The 17,514-nt window shown below is 42.8% G+C and overlaps 1 protein-coding gene across 2 annotated transcripts in view; it reads right to left on the bottom strand.

Annotated features, from left to right (window-relative positions):
• Positions 1–17,514, bottom strand: part of KCNH5 (potassium voltage-gated channel subfamily H member 5) — a 172,490-nt gene that overhangs the window by 34,181 nt on the left and 120,795 nt on the right. For both annotated transcript variants that reach the window (XM_075104145.1, XM_075104144.1), the window contains 2 exons: positions 17,004–17,256; positions 4,833–5,029 (listed from right to left, as the gene is read on the bottom strand). In XM_075104145.1, the coding sequence (XP_074960246.1) occupies positions 4,833–5,029; positions 17,004–17,256 (450 nt within the window). The remainder of the gene's footprint in view (positions 1–4,832; positions 5,030–17,003; positions 17,257–17,514) is intronic.

Genomic DNA, 17,514 nt, shown 5'->3' with positions numbered 1-17,514 from the left:
AGAAAGCTCACAATAATAGCCTGAAAAAAGGTGAAAATGGATGACGGACCTGCCAGTGCAGATGGACCACTGGGCAGAGGAGGTGCTCAGCACATCCTGCTCCACAGTTACCCCACAGCCTTCTGTTTGCCGCAGGTACCCAAGGATGATGCTCTGTTCCCTTCCTATGTGAGCAAGTCACTCCCCACAGCTCATCAGGGCTGAGTGTGAGCACCAGTGCAAACAGCTCTGAATTAAGCTGCTGTAATTACGAATGGCTTTCAGAGCTCAAAACCTGTGAAAGTCCTCAGGTTCACCAGAATATGTGCAACCTTCAGGAGCAAGGCCAACACACAGAGCAATGCTTTCTGCCTCTGGCATTGCTTCTGCGTCAGGACACTCGCTAATATAACACACCATATGGGAAGTCTTAAAAATGAAAAAGAAGAGGGATCCTGAATGAGCCTTGGTAGGACCCCCATTTTTAGGAGAAACGAACGCAGAATTCAAGTTAAAATAAAGCCTTTCTAAAAACTATGTGACACAGAAACAATGAGTGATTCAGTGAAGAAACAATGTGATTCATTAAAACTTCAAGCAAAACCAGAAAGCCAATTTAAAAAGAAATTATTCTAATCTGAAATGGAAAGAAAAACAGGACGTGTGTTAAAACAGTCTGATAGCCTCACCTGCTAAAAAGCCTCAGAGATGCACACTGTGCTGGAGGAACTAGATAACATCAGTCACTCACAGTGTTGTTCCTGGCTTTAAGAGCATCACAGGGAAAAGAAACGAGCCTCTCTAGATGGTATTTCACTGCCTTAAAGGCACTCGTTTTTCCTCACATCTCCTTGGCTCACTCTCCAGCACACCTTCCAGGATCAAATGCACCAGAGGTCCTATTGTCCTCTTCCCTGGCTGCTCCTGACTCAGTTCTGTAACGCAGCTTATTTTCCTCATGGTAAAAAACAGCACTATGTGATCATGTACATTAAAAGCCGTGGGGGAAATCTTTGCTTTACTGAAGCGCAGGAGAATTTTATTTGTGATTTCGGGAGAGGCAAAATTTCAGGTTTTTTTTTCTTGCTTTTGCACAGATTATGTTGGTCTAGCGGTTAGTTGGAGATGGTGCATTAGCTGGTGCAAATGGAGGCAATGATGAGAAAAGGAAAAAAAAATATTTCAGCTGAACACTTGTTTTCTGTGGGAACACATTTGGTCGCTTGGTGTAGGCCTTCCTTCCGGAATTTTGACCATCAATAAAATGTACATATATTTATATGGGTTTAAGACTCCTAGAAATCTGCCTTGGCTCCCCCCCTCAGGCCAAGCTCCATGGCTCAAGTTTGCAGAGAGGCCCTCCTCCAGCTGTGTGAAATCTTGAAAGGCACTTAATGAGTTAGACATTATTAATATTCTTTCCCAACATCAGAATGCACTAATTAACTCTTTGAAGAGTCATCCTAAACACTGCTTTATAACTTCCAGTCCTCAAAGGTGGCTAGGTAGTCTCATTGTGATTTTAAAGAGTATCTTTCCAGATTAATCATTTTCCCGTTTGGAAAAAAAGTTCAAAGTCCTGGTTCTGCCTTGGAGTGTGCATTAGTGACACTAGATGGGCCATAAAGATTTCAGAGCACGAAACATGATATGCTGCAGTACTTTGCAATTACGAATTAAAAGTCACCTCGCCACCCTGGGCAAGAGAGATGACTGCAGGTTGAAAAGCTAGCAGGCACGCTCACTTTATGGGCTCATAAATGCAGCGTGATGGCTGAGCTACCTAAAGCACAAAAAAGAAAACAAAAATCCAGAGTTGATAATAGCATGCTGAGCAGATGCCTTAAGTAGGTCATTCAACATGCCAGGCCTCTAAACGTTATTTGGGAGTGAGAAAGCATTATTTTCCCACTTCAGTGTGACTTTCTCTTCCCTGTCATGTGGAACTAACCTTTTGTGCTCAGTACTATTATTAATTTATTAGCCTTCTGAACGTCTAAATTGTTTTGCAGTCTATGGACTACATCTAAGTGCTTGTTGAGGGACAATGCAGCACAAACGTGTGTGTGTGTGTGTATGTGTGTGCACCCACATACTTGTATGTGTATTTCAAAGAGCAGGCTTGATGAAAGAACAATTCTGCCTATATATTTTTGACAGTGCAAACAGCCATTTTCTTCAGCGCAGAACGGCAAGGAGTGTATTTTTGTTATAATTAAATGTCAAACCTTACGAGTGATGACTATGTAGAAAAAGTCCTAAGTATATTTCTATTGAAATCAATTAAAGGAGACAATGATTTTCTTTCCATTTAGATTACATGACTCCAGCACAAACTGGTGCAGTACAGCGCAGCTGTCAGCCCGGTCTCATTGCCTGAACAACTCCTTTCTGTTCACCTGATGAAACTGCCCTGGATGGCACTGCTTTTCCTAAGAGATGAACTCACTTCTGTGCCCAACAGGGAATCACGTACACTGTCAGCAGATATGGGGTTTGAAACAATCCCGTGAGTAACTTTATGTAACAGGACTTGGATTGTGTCCCTGGTGTTGAAAGTAGCATGATCTCTTTTGTGCCTAGGAACAATACACAGATTTCTGCAAAGCAGGCTCTGGCTCAGCACATCTGACTGCAATACAAGAAGTTAGACTTTTCCCAAAGTAGTCCTTGAGTAAATCTGTAGGAGATGTCATAGGTGGAGTTCATCTGATGTACCGTAGGTATTTAAAAGTTAGTGATCAAGGACTCTCTCAAAAGTCAACAGAAAGGGGATGATTTTCCCATCCCAGACTGGGCACTGAAGAGGGGCCAGATGATTTGCCTTCTGGAGGAACCTTTCCTCATGGGCTATAAAGGTGGCTGGTGGCTAGCTTGGATGTCACCACCCAGATTTTAGTGAAGTGAACTCCACCCTGCATGCACCACATTGACACAACCTTTCTTGGACTCTCCATCCACTCTCATGTAATGCCCACACGTTGCCCAACCAACATTTCCTTTCCTGCTGCAAAATCCAATGTTGCTTTAGAAGTGCTATTCCTTCTTGCTTTGGGTCACTGACCCCATGGCAAAGTCCACGTACCTAATGCTGAGCTTACAGCAGGTATCTGCACTGGGGACTTGAGCTCCACCAGTGTTTCTGCCTGGGCGACCCCCTATGGCAAGGCCTTGCAGGGGAACCAATTTTCCTAAAAAAAAAGGTGCTCAGGAGAGAAGAAAATCCACGCAAACCCAGCCAGGAAGCTATGCCCCATATGCATCCCCAGACTACAGAGTTGAACTCCAGCACAGTTCATTGTCAGGAAAAGACCAATACGTGTTTTTGCTGTACACAACCTTGTCATGGCTAATGGGGGAAGGGGAGTCCCAGGAAGCTAGCTCAAGTGACAGGTTCACAGTTTTAAGAATGAAAGAATACATTTTGGCACAATGTATGTGGCATTATCTTGTCCCATAAAATCACCGTCAGCAAAGCCTGAGCAGAATTGTCCTCGTGGGACTGTAGCTTGTGGCACGTCACAGGTAGGCAAGATGGCAAGGGGCGGGGAATGCTGAAGTCAAGGCTTGGTGGGCAGAGAAGCAAAAAGCCAGAAACTCCAAACCAGCTTTCAAGCCCCAAAGCCCTTCTTCTGGTCTGAAGCAGAGTTAACAAGCCTCAAGTCAGAGGTAAGCTGACAAGCTGGAACCAAACCTGATTATAATTCACCTCTTTCAGGCTCCAGCACAGACAGAGGGGGACTGTAATCCCATGGCATCTGCTTTTTGACATGGGTGTTTTGTGCCGTACTCGGTATATTAATGAGCACAAGGAATGCACTAAAAATTAAAACTCCTTTGAAAGAAGCATCTGTAAGACGCTCCAATGGCTAGAGAGAAACTAGTCTCAGAAAAGTAAAATTCTAGTTGTGTTGAACTCCTGTAACTGTAGAGACTGAAACTGTCTTGTGAAGTATTGAGGTAGCCTTGCTACATTATCAGGTGAGATGCCCTAGGTACAGCTGCAGAAAAATGTGTTTCAGCAGGTAGAGGATCGCAGTTAATGCCCAATGATCTATAAATCATCGTTATGAGATTTCTCTATGCAAATGAAATTTATATAACCCTCATAAATCTTAAAAAAAATCATAAAGATTAAATTTTGCAGCCGCAACGCAAATTAAAGAATCCCTTAACCTGTTTTCAAGATACGTCTTTATAGCTAATTAATTTCTAGATGGAGTGTTCTTTGAAAGGACTAATGGATAGTGAGCATTGCTGATTGAATATAAAATGAGCAGGAGGGTTTAAGAAGTGGGCTCTGAATGTAAAATCGCTACCAATCTTTATTAAACTTGCCATATTAAAATTCTAAACTATGCAAGTGAGAGAAACAGGTACTAATATAATACTTTGCTGAGTACATTTTATTTATGTAACATCAATAAATTTCTCTTAGTTCATCTATGCCATGTAGATACATCAGACTGTCCTCTGACCTATATCTTAACAGGTGAGAGACAAAACCTCACCTCGGAGGAATCCAGAATCTGGATCCTATGAGACTATAAAATATCACTTTATCCATTATGCAATGGAGAAAAAAAGCCAAAAACCAGCAACTGTGAAGGAAAGGAAAAGAAATGTAATTCATGTCACCCTGCTAGGACTGTTTCTCAGAGCTGCAAATCTACGGGAAACTTTTATTGAGCCATCATTAACGAACAGCAACAACATTTATTGAAAGGCCAGTTAATCCTCAATGACCTGAAAACATCAAGAGTAAATTGGGGGTTGTTAAACACTGCAAACTGTCTACAAGCGTGTGCAATCTCTTGGTGAGAGAAAGGGGAAAGCAAGAGTAGTCACCTTACCCGTTTCCTCAAATTGCAGGTGAGCGTGAGATTCCTTGAGAACGAGTTTGCAAAGGCAGTGTAAAAGTCCAACACTTTAAGCAAGGCTTCTCGTTTAATAATATGTAAATCGCAGTACGTCAGAGCCCGTACATTGGCACATGCATGGGCCAGACTGGTTTCCTTCCAGAAGATATCACCAAACACATCGCCTTTACCTGAAAAACAGTAGGACAAATTTGTTAAAAGGTAAAACTTATGCAGTGTTCTTCAGCATGCAAATGATTTCTTTCCAAGGTGTCTTGTGCTTCCAACTACTCTAACATAAGCTCCTAACTGTGAAAACTAATAAGGGTAAAAGTTTTAAAAGTATTTGAGGTACTTGAGTATCCTTAACAGTAGCCTACGTTTTTAAGGTATTTATAGATTGCTCTGTGAAGTGTCACAAAGCATAAAAACCAGACTGTAAAGGTCTCCTTGTAGCTGAAGATGCAGGTAAAAGATTTTTCCAAAGGCTCCTCAATATAGTAAGCACGGAACTAATGTTTAGGTGATTGAATATCTCTAAGGGTCTGTTCCGAAGTGACTTAGGAGCCCCGCGCTCACCAAAAAACCATGACATCCAGGTTCCTATGTCACCAAGGCTTTGCAGTGCAGTGCAACAGCCAGCTTCCAGGGCCCAAGGACCACATTTTAAAGGATGTTCAAAGATTTTTACTTCAGTCTAAGTGGCAACACTCCTGAAAACTGAAGAACATCCCTGAGACTTTTAACCTATAAAAAACTGGCTGTAAACCTTAAACAGATTCAGAAGTCTAGTCCTAAATCCAACAACAGCCACTTAAGTAGAGGCTTATGCTTAAGTCTGTATTTAAATGTCTGCTGAGTAAGAAAGGGTTTGACCCCTTAGGCGCCTGCACATATAACTAACTTCAACCAGATGTGGAAATTATACCAGAAGGCTACTTCTACATGGGTAGGTAGTGCTGAGGATTGGTAGGCAGTGCTGAGGTGCTGAGAACCTGGCCTTCACCCTGCACGTTTTGAAGACTTAAGACTAGCTGTAGTCCAGTCCCACAGTCAGAAGAGCTCCAAGCAGTAGAAGCGCATGAGAGGGACTCTTCTGCATCCCCCCGTTTCCTTCCCTCTGTGAGGAATCCACATCCCTAGACAGCGGTGCTGGACACCGAAGCAGGATAAGTGAGGAGGATCAGGACATCGGATTCAAAATCACACTCCTGCCCCAACCAAAACACCAGCATGGATGCAGACTGGAGAGATGATTTCAGGTTTGGACCCTGCCATTGCTCTGAGAAGCAGCGGCAGCAGCAGAAACCACCTTGAAGCATCCAAAAGCTGCCTCTTACTTCCCAGATTCTTGCCAGCCACGGGCTGGGCAAGGGCCCTGGCACGCGGTTTGTGGCTGACACCTCAATCCTGAAGCAGAAACCATGGTACAAATGGCATTTTTGTTTCAGACCCCAGTGATATCCAAGGTCTTTATTTTAGCAGTTATTAAAAGGAAACTAAAATGAATCAGTCAGTGGTGGTATCACTGTTGATTTCAGCTACCTCAAGCAGCCTCTTGGTGAATGTCAGTGATTTTATAGTTTTGGGGTAAAAAAAGGTAATACATTTTAATATTTCCTCTTTGAAGAACTTCTCACTCAACTCAATTTTGGGAACACAGGCAAGAATAATAATTTATCCAACCTCATTACTTTTTGGGGTTAAAGGCTGCAGTTCTCTATTTCCATTTTTGCTTTAGATGTTGTATCCAGTAAAACAAAATTTCTCACGTAGAGTAAAATAAGATGTGCAAGTTGTTCTCATTACTTCCTTTTGTTTTAATTTCCTAACAAAATTCTGTATAGCAGAATTATCCCTTAAAAAGGTTATAACTGCATTCTCATTGAGCTGCTTTTAAATAATTCTACATATTTTGATGTAACGAAAATTAACTACCATACATAATACAGACAGTATAACAGTATAATTTATAAAACAAGTTGCTTTAAAACTCTCTCCTTACCACAGAGGATTTCCTAGTAATGTATCATTTATCTAATGTACTGTTTAGAAATTACCCTTTGCCGTTAATTGTCCTTGTATATAGCCACAGTTCAAAACCTGGTTTACAGACATACTCAGGACAGTTACATAATTTATAGAAAATAGACCATTTCAGAAATGCACAAGATTGCTTAATGGATTTGCTCTCTGAGCTGGACACAGGACAGAATCGAGTCCTGCTTTCAGTGGCTGCAGAGTGCGGTTAAAAAGACAAAATTCAATACTAGGGAATTACAATTTGCCCACTGAAATGTGAGCAAAATACTTGGTTTTCTTTCCAAATTTAAGGTAACACACAGCTAATTTAAACCAAGGGGTTGAAAGCAGTGGATGACCACTCCCAAAGTCTGCACGATGGTGTGTTATAGAATGTGTACCCAAACCGCAGATAAATGAAAGAACCATTCATAAACATGAGACGATATCATTGCCTTCAGTTCAGTGAGGCAGGGAACTGCACTGGGTCCCTCAGAAAGGCTGGGACATGATGAACTGAACCTATTCACTCCTCCATGAGCCATCAGTCACTGGACTGGAATGGTGAAGCTATAAGCCCCTCTTACACTGTGGTTTATTATCTTCAGAAAGTATAAAATCTTGGAAGCATTTAAGGGTTCTTGAATTTGACATTTCCCACACACACTTCCGAGTCTCATTTGCCTGTTATAAATTTGCTAAGGAACATACTGAGTGAAAACAAACCAACCAGATTCTCCAAAACATCATGTCTTTTCTCATAAATACAGAGATTAATGTACTATCCTTCGTCCCTATTAACTGTAGTTCACTGAGTAGTGAGCGGTGATTATTCATTCAAGTTTAATTTTACATGGTGCAATTAAATGAAAAAACCTGTCAGAGTTGCAACAAAAAATTTAACTGGTAGGTCTGAAACACCAGTGACGCAGAGGCACGTACACGTTGTACACCTGCACGATGTGCACACCTCCAGGGGAAGCCCAGGGCTGGGCTGGGGATACAGAGGCACTTGGGGCTGATGCAGCCTGCAGACTTTTCAAAGCCTCTCTCTAGAGATTTCTTGAAGCCCCAGCAAGTCACCTCCCAAATCTGCACTGCCCTGAGACCTGAGCAGTCTTATTACCCCTCCTGAATAAAGGTGAAGCTCTGGGAAGTCCCCCTGCCCCTGTTCTCACAGTGCCTGAAGCATCGCTGAAAAAAGGAATAACGTAAAATTAGAGCAGGAACCGCTTGTATACATTTTGCAGATGGTATGAAGAAAGGGAAGAGGAGCCACCAGAATGTGGATGCTGCTGGACTAAAGCTGGCAGGAACATGGGTGTAAGGATTTGGAGACTGAAAGAACCACAGAAACCAAGAGGGCATGTGCAGGGTATTGGTAACAGGCAAAATTTTTGCTGAAATAGCTACCCTGGTGTCATCCTAAACATGGACAAAAATTTGCTGGTGTATTATGTACATATGCCTGTACATAAAATGTATATATTCATGCATGTGTGTATATACATTTAGATACAATCACATGGTATGTAACTATATAACACTATTCTATCTTTTATATTATGATAAATCTCCTATACAGAAGTGGGAGGGCAGATGTTCTCCACGGCCTCACAACGTGGACCAACTTGCTAATCTGTGAGAGCAGCTCACGCCTGGACCTTTCAGGCAGAAAAAAATCTTAAGGGCCTCATGAAACTCCCTGGCAGCTTGCAAAGGGAATGAAAAAGTTCTTGAACGCAGAGAGGAAAGACTTGTTAAACAGCGTCTCAGAAACCATATATATGGGTTTAACCAGCTGTTTAGAGCAGTTGTTTTGGTGCAAAAGTATTTCTCCGCCTGTTATTACAAAACATGTAACATTATTGTTGAGATGTTAAAAAAGCTGAGCCTCAGTTTGCAGGGTTGATGTGGCCTTTGGAATCTCCTACTGCACAAATAAATGGGGGAACAAATTCACTCTGTTGGCGAGGGTGGGGGGCATTTGTTTAAAAACATTTGTGAATTTAGTCAAAAAAAGAAATAAACCTTTGTTAAACTTTCATGAAGTCTCCTCCGTATACTTGCCCTGTATTCAAATTCCCACACAGGTAGCACAATGTGATTTTAAAAGTTGGTAGTTTCGTGGCGTCCTCTAATTTTATTGACCTGGAGGTCTGTAAGGTGAGCTGGAACTGGTACACGAGTGTTGTTTTAGCTTAGTAGCAGATGGACTGACACAGTGGCGTCACAGAGCAACTGTCATGGTAGTAAAGCAGCAGCGTATTAATTCTGCATCTGTTTCCTGTACTGGCTGATGAAAAGCTGGACATGAGCCGGCACTGTGCGTTTGCAGCCCAGAAAGCCAACCATATCCTGGGCTGCATCGAAAGAAGTGTGACCAGCCCATCGAAGGAGGTGATTCTGCCCCTCTGATCCGCTCTCGTGAGACCCCAGCTGGAGTGCTGCGTCCAGCTCTGGAGTCCTCGGCACAGGACAGATATGGACCTCTTGCAGCGGGTCCAGAGGAGGCCCACAAAAATGATCAGAGGGATGGAACGCCTCGCCTATGAGAAAAGGCTGAGAGAGTTGGGGTTGTTCAGCCTGGAGAAGAGAAGGCTGTGGGGAGACCTTATTGCAGCCTTTCAGTACTTGAAAGGGGCTTATAAGAAAGATGGGAACAGACAATTTAGCAGGGCCTGTTGCTATAAGACAAGGGGTAATGGTTTTAAACTAAAAGAGCGTAGAATTTGACTAGATATACGGAAGAAATTTTTTACAGTGAAGGTGGTGAAACACTGGAACAGGTTGCCCAGAGAGGTGGTAGATGCCCCATCCCTGGAAGTGTTCAAGGTCAGGTTGGACGAGGTCTGAGCAACGTGCATCTAGTTAAAGATATCCCTGGTCATGGCAGGGGGTTGGACTAGATGGCCTTTAAAGGTCCCTTCCAACTCAAACCACTCTATGAGTCTATAATTCTGTGATATCTATGTAAAGGCAAAATTTATCCTTCTCTAGATGGGGACAGAAACTGAGCTAAGGCATACCCTAGTAGGCAAGAGACCTTGGTAATGCCTTTCGAAGAAAGTTTGGGCAGGCAGTGGAAGAATAAATTCTTGGTGGAAAACAGCACTGAGGAAAAACACAAAAAAGGGACCAAGGCTTATTCTTAAGGTGTTAAGGCGTTTTCCTGTGCTGTGCAGTCTTAGCTAATAGGCCAGCTACCCTTCCTCCCATTTTAAAACATCTCCAAAGTCCCATCAGTCACACTAGCAAAAGCCAGACATGATGAATTATGTAGATTTTCCCCCATGATATGCTCAAATCTTCTGTTGCTTATGAAAAGCAAAGGCTGATTTTGTTGCAGAATCAGGAAAACTGTATCACGTAGAGAAAACGTTCATCTAATCAGCTCGGGCACCAACAGCCATGAAGTGACTGCAGCACGTGCAGAGGTGGAGATCAGTGCACAAATACCAAGTCCCTGCAGCCATAATTACATATACTAGCATGTATATTCATACAAATACATCTGCCTGTGTCTACAAATCTACAGTGAAACCTCTGGCTGCAGGACAGAGACAGATCTTGAACTGATGTAGAAATCCAATGAGCAAGGAAGGAATCAGCTCCTGTCACCCCAAGCAGCACACAGCTCTGTGATGGTTCAGCAAGTAGGTAAGCTCTGCAGCTCCTTGCCACGCGACATCGGGGATGGTTGCATAGGTTTACAAACTGATGGGATGGATTCATAAAATAAAATCCATCTGTGGCTACTAAACCCAAAGATTTCCCTCTGGGTGAGGAAGACCTTAAAATACAATTTAATGGAGGGCTGGAGAATATTCTGGGGAAGAATCACTGCTTACTTTATCTTCCTACATTCTCCTGCACACCCACTATTGGCCATTTTTGGTGACAGGCTACTGGGCTGGCTGGATTTCTGGACTTAGATAATACAACTGTTTATATCTGACGAGGGGATCTGGAGAAGATGCAGTGGTGCAAATTCATCAGCTGCCTCCTGCCAGCTGGAACATCATTGCTTCCTGTAAGCACAGCCTATGATGTGCAGAGATGAGTACTAGACTGTGACAGAGTGCTCCTTGCCTTTGTGAATGTTTTAGCCAAAATCTCAGCCTTTCCTACGGCATCCAAAAGGGCCAGAACTCCCTTGAAAATCAGATCAGAGCTGAGCACTGACCAGTCAGAAGTCCAGCTCTACAGGACTGCACATTAACATGTGGAAGGGCAGAATGATGAGAAAAAACAGTATTTCTACCATGTGAAAGATTGTCAAAATAGCCAGCAAAGAAACAGCAACAAGAGACTGTGCCAAAGATCGAAGTCCATGCTGGCAAAGGTACTTTTCATTATTTTACACAGTGCAACCTTCCCCATCTGCACCTAAAAACACAAAAGAAATTTACCTTTCTTCCAGCCTTCAGGACTGCTGCAAGAAGAAAAAAAGATCTATATAGATATTCCCCTGTTAGCGAAGGCATTATGGTCCCCATTTCTCTCACTTTTAGTGCAAGTCTATTAGTAATTCATATTATTCTAGAAGCCCCAGCTCCTGGAGACAGGATATCTCCATTTTGATTTTATACAGAAATAGGTTTCTATCCTTCTTGACCAAGGAAATAAACTTGAAAGCATGACCATTTCCACCATCTTCAAAACTCATACGGCAAATCAGATTGCCTCAAACTGTTAGTCTGATTTAAAAGAAATATATCACATGATGTTAAAACAATTTTCCTTTTCTTGCACTGCCAAGACTTTTGAGCTCCTGGGTTTGGCAGTGAAGCGTGCAGGTCTAATTCAAAAACATTTCAGTTCAGTGAAAGGAATCTTTCTGACATTGGAGGCTACAGATCACATCGATAACACACCAGCTGGCACTAAATTAAGACTGATGCTTCTTCTTATAGTTAACTGTCATGCGGATAGAGATGAAAATATTTTAAATTTACAAGATGTGAAAAATTGAACGTTCGTTTCAACTCCGTCAGTAAGAACTAATAACACTTTTGAACAAGCACCAGTAGGTCTAATTTGTACATGGTACCATGTATGCCAACAGAGACCTGCAGGATACGACTTATTCCAAGGCAAGTGCTTAAGAAGAGCTGCCCAGTGCAGAGCAGTACATCACATCGGTTCTCAGATCAGTAATCCTTCAACTATTTTGTAAAATACTTTTGAGATTCAGCACTTAAAAAATAACCTGCATCACACTAATTATTGCAGTCCTGCTAGCTGAAAAAAACCCAACACTCTCCTTTATGAATCGTTTTCCCCATAGTTAATTTGGAGCTTTAACTCATTGGAAGAAAAGGGACTTTTCCTATAGATGAAATAGGACACAGGCTGTTCCGTAAATTGCTACCAGGTGCACGTTACTAACCTGGGGAAACTCTCACAATTAGTCTGCCTTGGTTTACTTCACATGAAAACCAAAAAGAAGTTCAGTATAAAATATCAAGAGCTGATTTGACACAAGGGCAAATTCTGCCACCTTCATTCCACTTGAGAAGAAAGCCAAGCTGCAACTAAACTAAAATCACAGAATTAGCTACTAATACTATGAGATGGAACTGGACTGACAGTTTTTCATGTCATCCAGTGCTATACACACCATCAGTCTTGTCCTGCACAAAGCATATGCCCAGCTGTATAACACCAAGGAAATTCAAAGTGTTGATGCGTGGATCCCAAATATCAAGTTACTAATGCCCACAGACGAGAGCTATGGAGCGCCTGGGCCTCCTGCTCACCTAACTGGGAGCTGCTACTTGCTCAGCCTCTAAAGAACTTTCCTCTGTGTGATTTGGTAGGAGACTTAATCTTTTGACCTCCAAACACGTGTGACATTAAGGGTAGAAGACGACTCATTCCTATTTTCCACTGTCATACCAAATTTAAGAAGACGTGCCACTTGCGCTCTTGCTTTCCTTAACTCCTCTGTTACTGCGTAATATCCCCTTCCCAGACCAAACATTTGGAAAGAATGCATGAAGCAGACCTTTAATAAGTGAAACTCTGGCTTGCCTAAAAACAATAAATCAAAAAAATAACAGGTTGCACTGGGACTATATGCAGAACATGCTGAGAATTAACACGCAACACATAAAGGCAAATAACAACTTAATTGAATACATATGGGATCAGGACCCTAAGTGTGGCTTAAACATGAGCTATTAAATCTATTTTCGTCCTGGCTTGACTATCAGAATTGAATTCATTCAGCAGCAGCCCCCACTAGGATTTTACTGCTCAGTATATTTTTATCACTACACAGTTTGAGCAATATTTTTGATCAATTTCTACAATCAACATTTGCACGTGGTGGGTCATTATTTCTCTGCTGGCAAAACGACTTTTTAAAACCTTTTTAATCAATCTGCCTGGTATAAGTTACTGTACAACTTACGCAGTCAGCTGTGCAAATAGCAGGAGCTGGAAAGCAGCTTCCAGAGACACTTGGTTGGCATCGCCACTTACATGAAACTCCTCGCCAGGAGCAAATTCAGGTTAATTGCAGCAGGGTGAATTGTTAGGTGCCCTCTGCTAGCAGATGCCTCATTTCATTAGCCTGGGGGACTTCAAACCCCCAGTCCTTCCTGAGACTTCTCTGCTGATAACGCCTCCCCATGCAGAGCAGTGGCAGTTAAATTGTTTACTCCTGCTTGAGACGGTGGAAAATTACTGATGTGCCTTCTCAGGGTCACCTCGCTTGCTAGGAAAGTTTTGATAATTAGAGACAAGACTCTTTGCCCTTCTCCATTATCCTGGCAACTGCAGATGAGTTATGTTGAAATGACTGGATCTTGTTTTCTCCAGTGAAGCAGCACCCCATCACACTAGCTCTGCATGTGGTGGGCTCTCTGCTACAGCAGCAGTCAGTACCTGCAAAAGGTGGGAGGCTGTCCTCAAGAAATGGAGATAACTAATGAGGGAAACATAATGGGGCACCTGGGTATCTTTATTAATGAGTCCTATAAACTGCAGATCTGCAATTGGATTCATTCTCTTACTGTACCGATTTCTGTAATGCTGATTACTGCAGCAGCTGGGCATTTAATTACACACAAATGAGAATAAAACCAAACCAGGGGAGAACAAAATGCCACAGTGCTGCAAGTTGCCCTGTCAATCACTGGGTTTCACCTGTTTCTGAGCACAAGAAATGCCAAAGCTGGGGCCGTTGAGCCAAGAAGATTGCTGCTGAACAAAAGGATGGTTGTTCCACAGTGGAGCCTGCAGAAAGCACCCGGACAGGATGCCAAGTCTCCTGAGGACACCGTTCCAGCAGGCAGGGAGGCTGGATGTGCCAACTCACCATGGCTGCGAGGGAAGGGAACAGGAAGATGGAGAAGGGGAAGAAGCAGCAACGTCGTGGAGTGATTCATGCTGGGACATGAGGGAGGATGAAGCCCTGCACTTTGGACAGAAGCACTATTTTGGTATCCCTACCTGATTCACTTTTCTAGGACATTCCACTTTTAAGAATACACCAAAACTTCCATGTGTGGCTAAGCATGGTAAAAAAAAAAAAAAAAGGACACACATTCTCTCTCTTTAAGCAAGGCAAAGCCACTAGCATGTTTAATAACACTACACCATTAAAACGGTAACTGCAAAGTACCAGTTCCAAAGCAAACTTAGGAAATGCATCGCTCTGCTAGGAGCAGAGGCTGGCAGACAGCATGTCCTGCCACGCTCCTGCTCTCATAGGGGAAGTTAATGAGGACAAGTTTCCACAGGATACTTATCTCATTTCCACTCTAGGTTACTGCTGGGGGATGGAGAAGATGGATCGACTGGTAGTACAACTCTGTAAGTTGTCTTTCCCTAGGAAACCCAGTGTGATGGCAGATGCTTGGGATACTCAAAGCAGGCTACAGAGGTTTTCATGTTAGCCAGAGGTTTTTAAACCTAGTCTCCCCCTTAGGCAGATGCACTTTCCTTGTTCTTGAACATCTCAAGGCAGAACAGATCGATAAAAATTATGTCCTTCACTGTCTGATCTCTAGTTGCTATTTCAGGTGCCACAGCTGCCACCGTAAATGGCTTTGCAGCTACATCTGGGAGAGATTTTCTTCCACAAGTGAACTTTTAGGATACAACATCTCATAACTACTCAGTTCACTATTCTGTTAAATAACTGTTAAAGCATTAAAAAACTCTTCAGTGTGCTCTATGACTAGAGGAAGCAGTTCATCTTGCTTTAAGTTACATTTAAAACATTCTGCCAATCCCTGTAGTACACAATGAACATAGCTCTGAGTCATGGGATTGCCTGTCAGCAGCCATGGCAGAATCGAAGGCACTTCTGGTAATTAAAGGTAATTCACTTTAACTAGATATGGTTAAAGGTCTCTCCAGCCAAATGGAGAATGACATAGATACTAGATTTACCATATCTACAAGGTAGAAACAAAAAGTTCTTACTGTCATTGCAAACACAAAATGTTCATTAGTAAATGTAATAAAGTTTTGCCTGTAATCCATTTAGTGACAGCTTCTAGTTCAGCGACTTACATATTTGTTGTTCGTTTTCATTGTAATACCCAGAAAACCATTTTCTTGTTTAAATGCTGCTGCTTACTCTTAAAGGTTTTGGTTTTTAAATAGCTGTAAGCAAATAAAAGACATCATCACTGAGATTAATAATAAAAATGAAATTGCCCAGTAAGCCGAAATACAAGGAATCTTTTACTACGGAAATTGCAGATTTAGGAACTTTCACCATAATGACTGAATATGAAAACAGATTCATTATTACATTAAATCTCTCTTTTTAAAAACATTAGTAGATACTGGAATACAGAAGCTGCAGCAGGTATCTTGAAAGAACATGGACGTGCATTTTCCTGAGTTCATACTCTCCAGCTGGGAGGACCCAAGTTATGCCCTCGGGAGCCATCCCATCCACACACCTGACCACTGCCCAGCCCCACCCCAGTGCAGGACACACCTACACAGGTTTGTACAGCAGCACGTCAGGAGTCTCCTTCGGCTACATGCTTGCCCTCATTTCTTCATTTCTCCTCTCCTCTCCCTTGCTGCCAGCTGGGAAGGAGCTGAAGCCTTGATTCACAACCAGTATTGACTCCCCATTTCTGCCCTCTGGCCACATGCCAGTGCAGCTCCCAAGCATAACCCTCATCTCACAGCAGTCGTCCCCATGAGGTACAAGCGGGACCCATGGAACCCTCTGGAGCCGCCCTTACAGGGAAGACGCAGTACAGAGCTTCGGTGGGGTGGGAGAGGTCCCCTAGGACAAGGCCACCCACTGGATTTGCCCTCAAGGAGCCACAGCTCCAGTTTAAGAGAAGGCAAATGGCTGATATTCAACAGGAGACGATTCCTACAATAAATGGGTTTATTTTAGACAGGCAAGACAGACTCTGGATGGTTTTCATGCAGAGCCACCAGTTCTTCCTCTACATTGTCCTCTCTCTGAGGATGATTCCTGACTCAACACTAGTGCTGACCACTCAGTCCCACCGTCTGCTATACCCTTCCCAATCCCATACAAGCTAGCGAGGAGTCTGCATTAGGCTTTTTCCCACCCACTGCTGGCAAACCAGACACCAAAGTGGGGTGATTACCCTGGAGCTCCCCCATTACTCAGACTTCTCACGAGTGTGGCTGGAAAGATGATGCATCCCTATCTCTTTGTATAGATCAGACTATTTATTTTCTATAAAGCCAGTACACTGCAAGCAACAATTTTGCTTCCTTGTAAAGAATATTTGCAGATGTTATTCTGTGCTAGAATAAAGACAAATGAAAATCCCAGTGTGAAGGTTAATGTGGAAATCCTCCTGAGAGACTAATATAAAACAATGTGCATTTCCTCTACCAGGCTATTTAAAAGATGTCAAGCACAGAGATGCCATTCTCTTCTGCTCAGAGACACTGTAACTGTGACCAGTGAGCCATACTGGGCAGAAAGAGCATTCCCAATGGCATAAAAGATGAAGGGTTTGCTTCTACAGTAGCATCTCTGGAGAAACGACATCCCCATCTTACGACAACCACTAGCTTCCTGTAGTCCCAGCTGATGTTAGGTAAGTCTAGTTAATATTCAAAGCTAAGGCGGCGGCAAATAGATCCAAACCACTAGCATTTCAACAGAGATCACAGTACCTAAAATAGCCACCACCTCGTCGTCCTGGATGACTTCTAGGGATCCTGAGACCACAAAGCAAAGAGCATCAACGCTTTCCCCAGCATGATAGATGAGGTCCCCCGGGGCGCAATGGATCGTCTGAAACTCCACAGCCAGGGCTCGCAGGCAGCCGTCGCTAGCCAGCCGGAAGGCAGGGTGCTCGTTAAAAACTTTCCGGTTTAGGTGCACACAAATATCTGCTCTCATGTCCTTTGGGCAAATTGAGAGAACCTGAATAAAAAAAAAAGATGAAAAATAATCAGCTGGGAAAATCACACCAGGCCAGCGCATGCTTTATGAAATGACTGAATGATGGATCTTAATATCCTCCTGGGTGGATCTTAAGATCCATCCATCCAGTTATTTCATAAAGCTTTCGCTGGGAGTTTTATTTTGAACTGGGGTAGTCTTTTTCTACCCATCTACTGCTTTCACTGCAGCTGAAAGGGTAATGTGGAAGAAGCGACTGTTACACTGTTCTCATTCCTA

Source organism: Phalacrocorax aristotelis, chromosome 9, assembly GCF_949628215.1.
Source record: "Phalacrocorax aristotelis chromosome 9, bGulAri2.1, whole genome shotgun sequence".
Classification (NCBI taxonomy): domain Eukaryota; kingdom Metazoa; phylum Chordata; class Aves; order Suliformes; family Phalacrocoracidae; genus Phalacrocorax; species Phalacrocorax aristotelis.
Note: the sequence above shows the minus strand (reverse complement) of the source record. Positions and strands in the feature narration are given on the sequence as shown.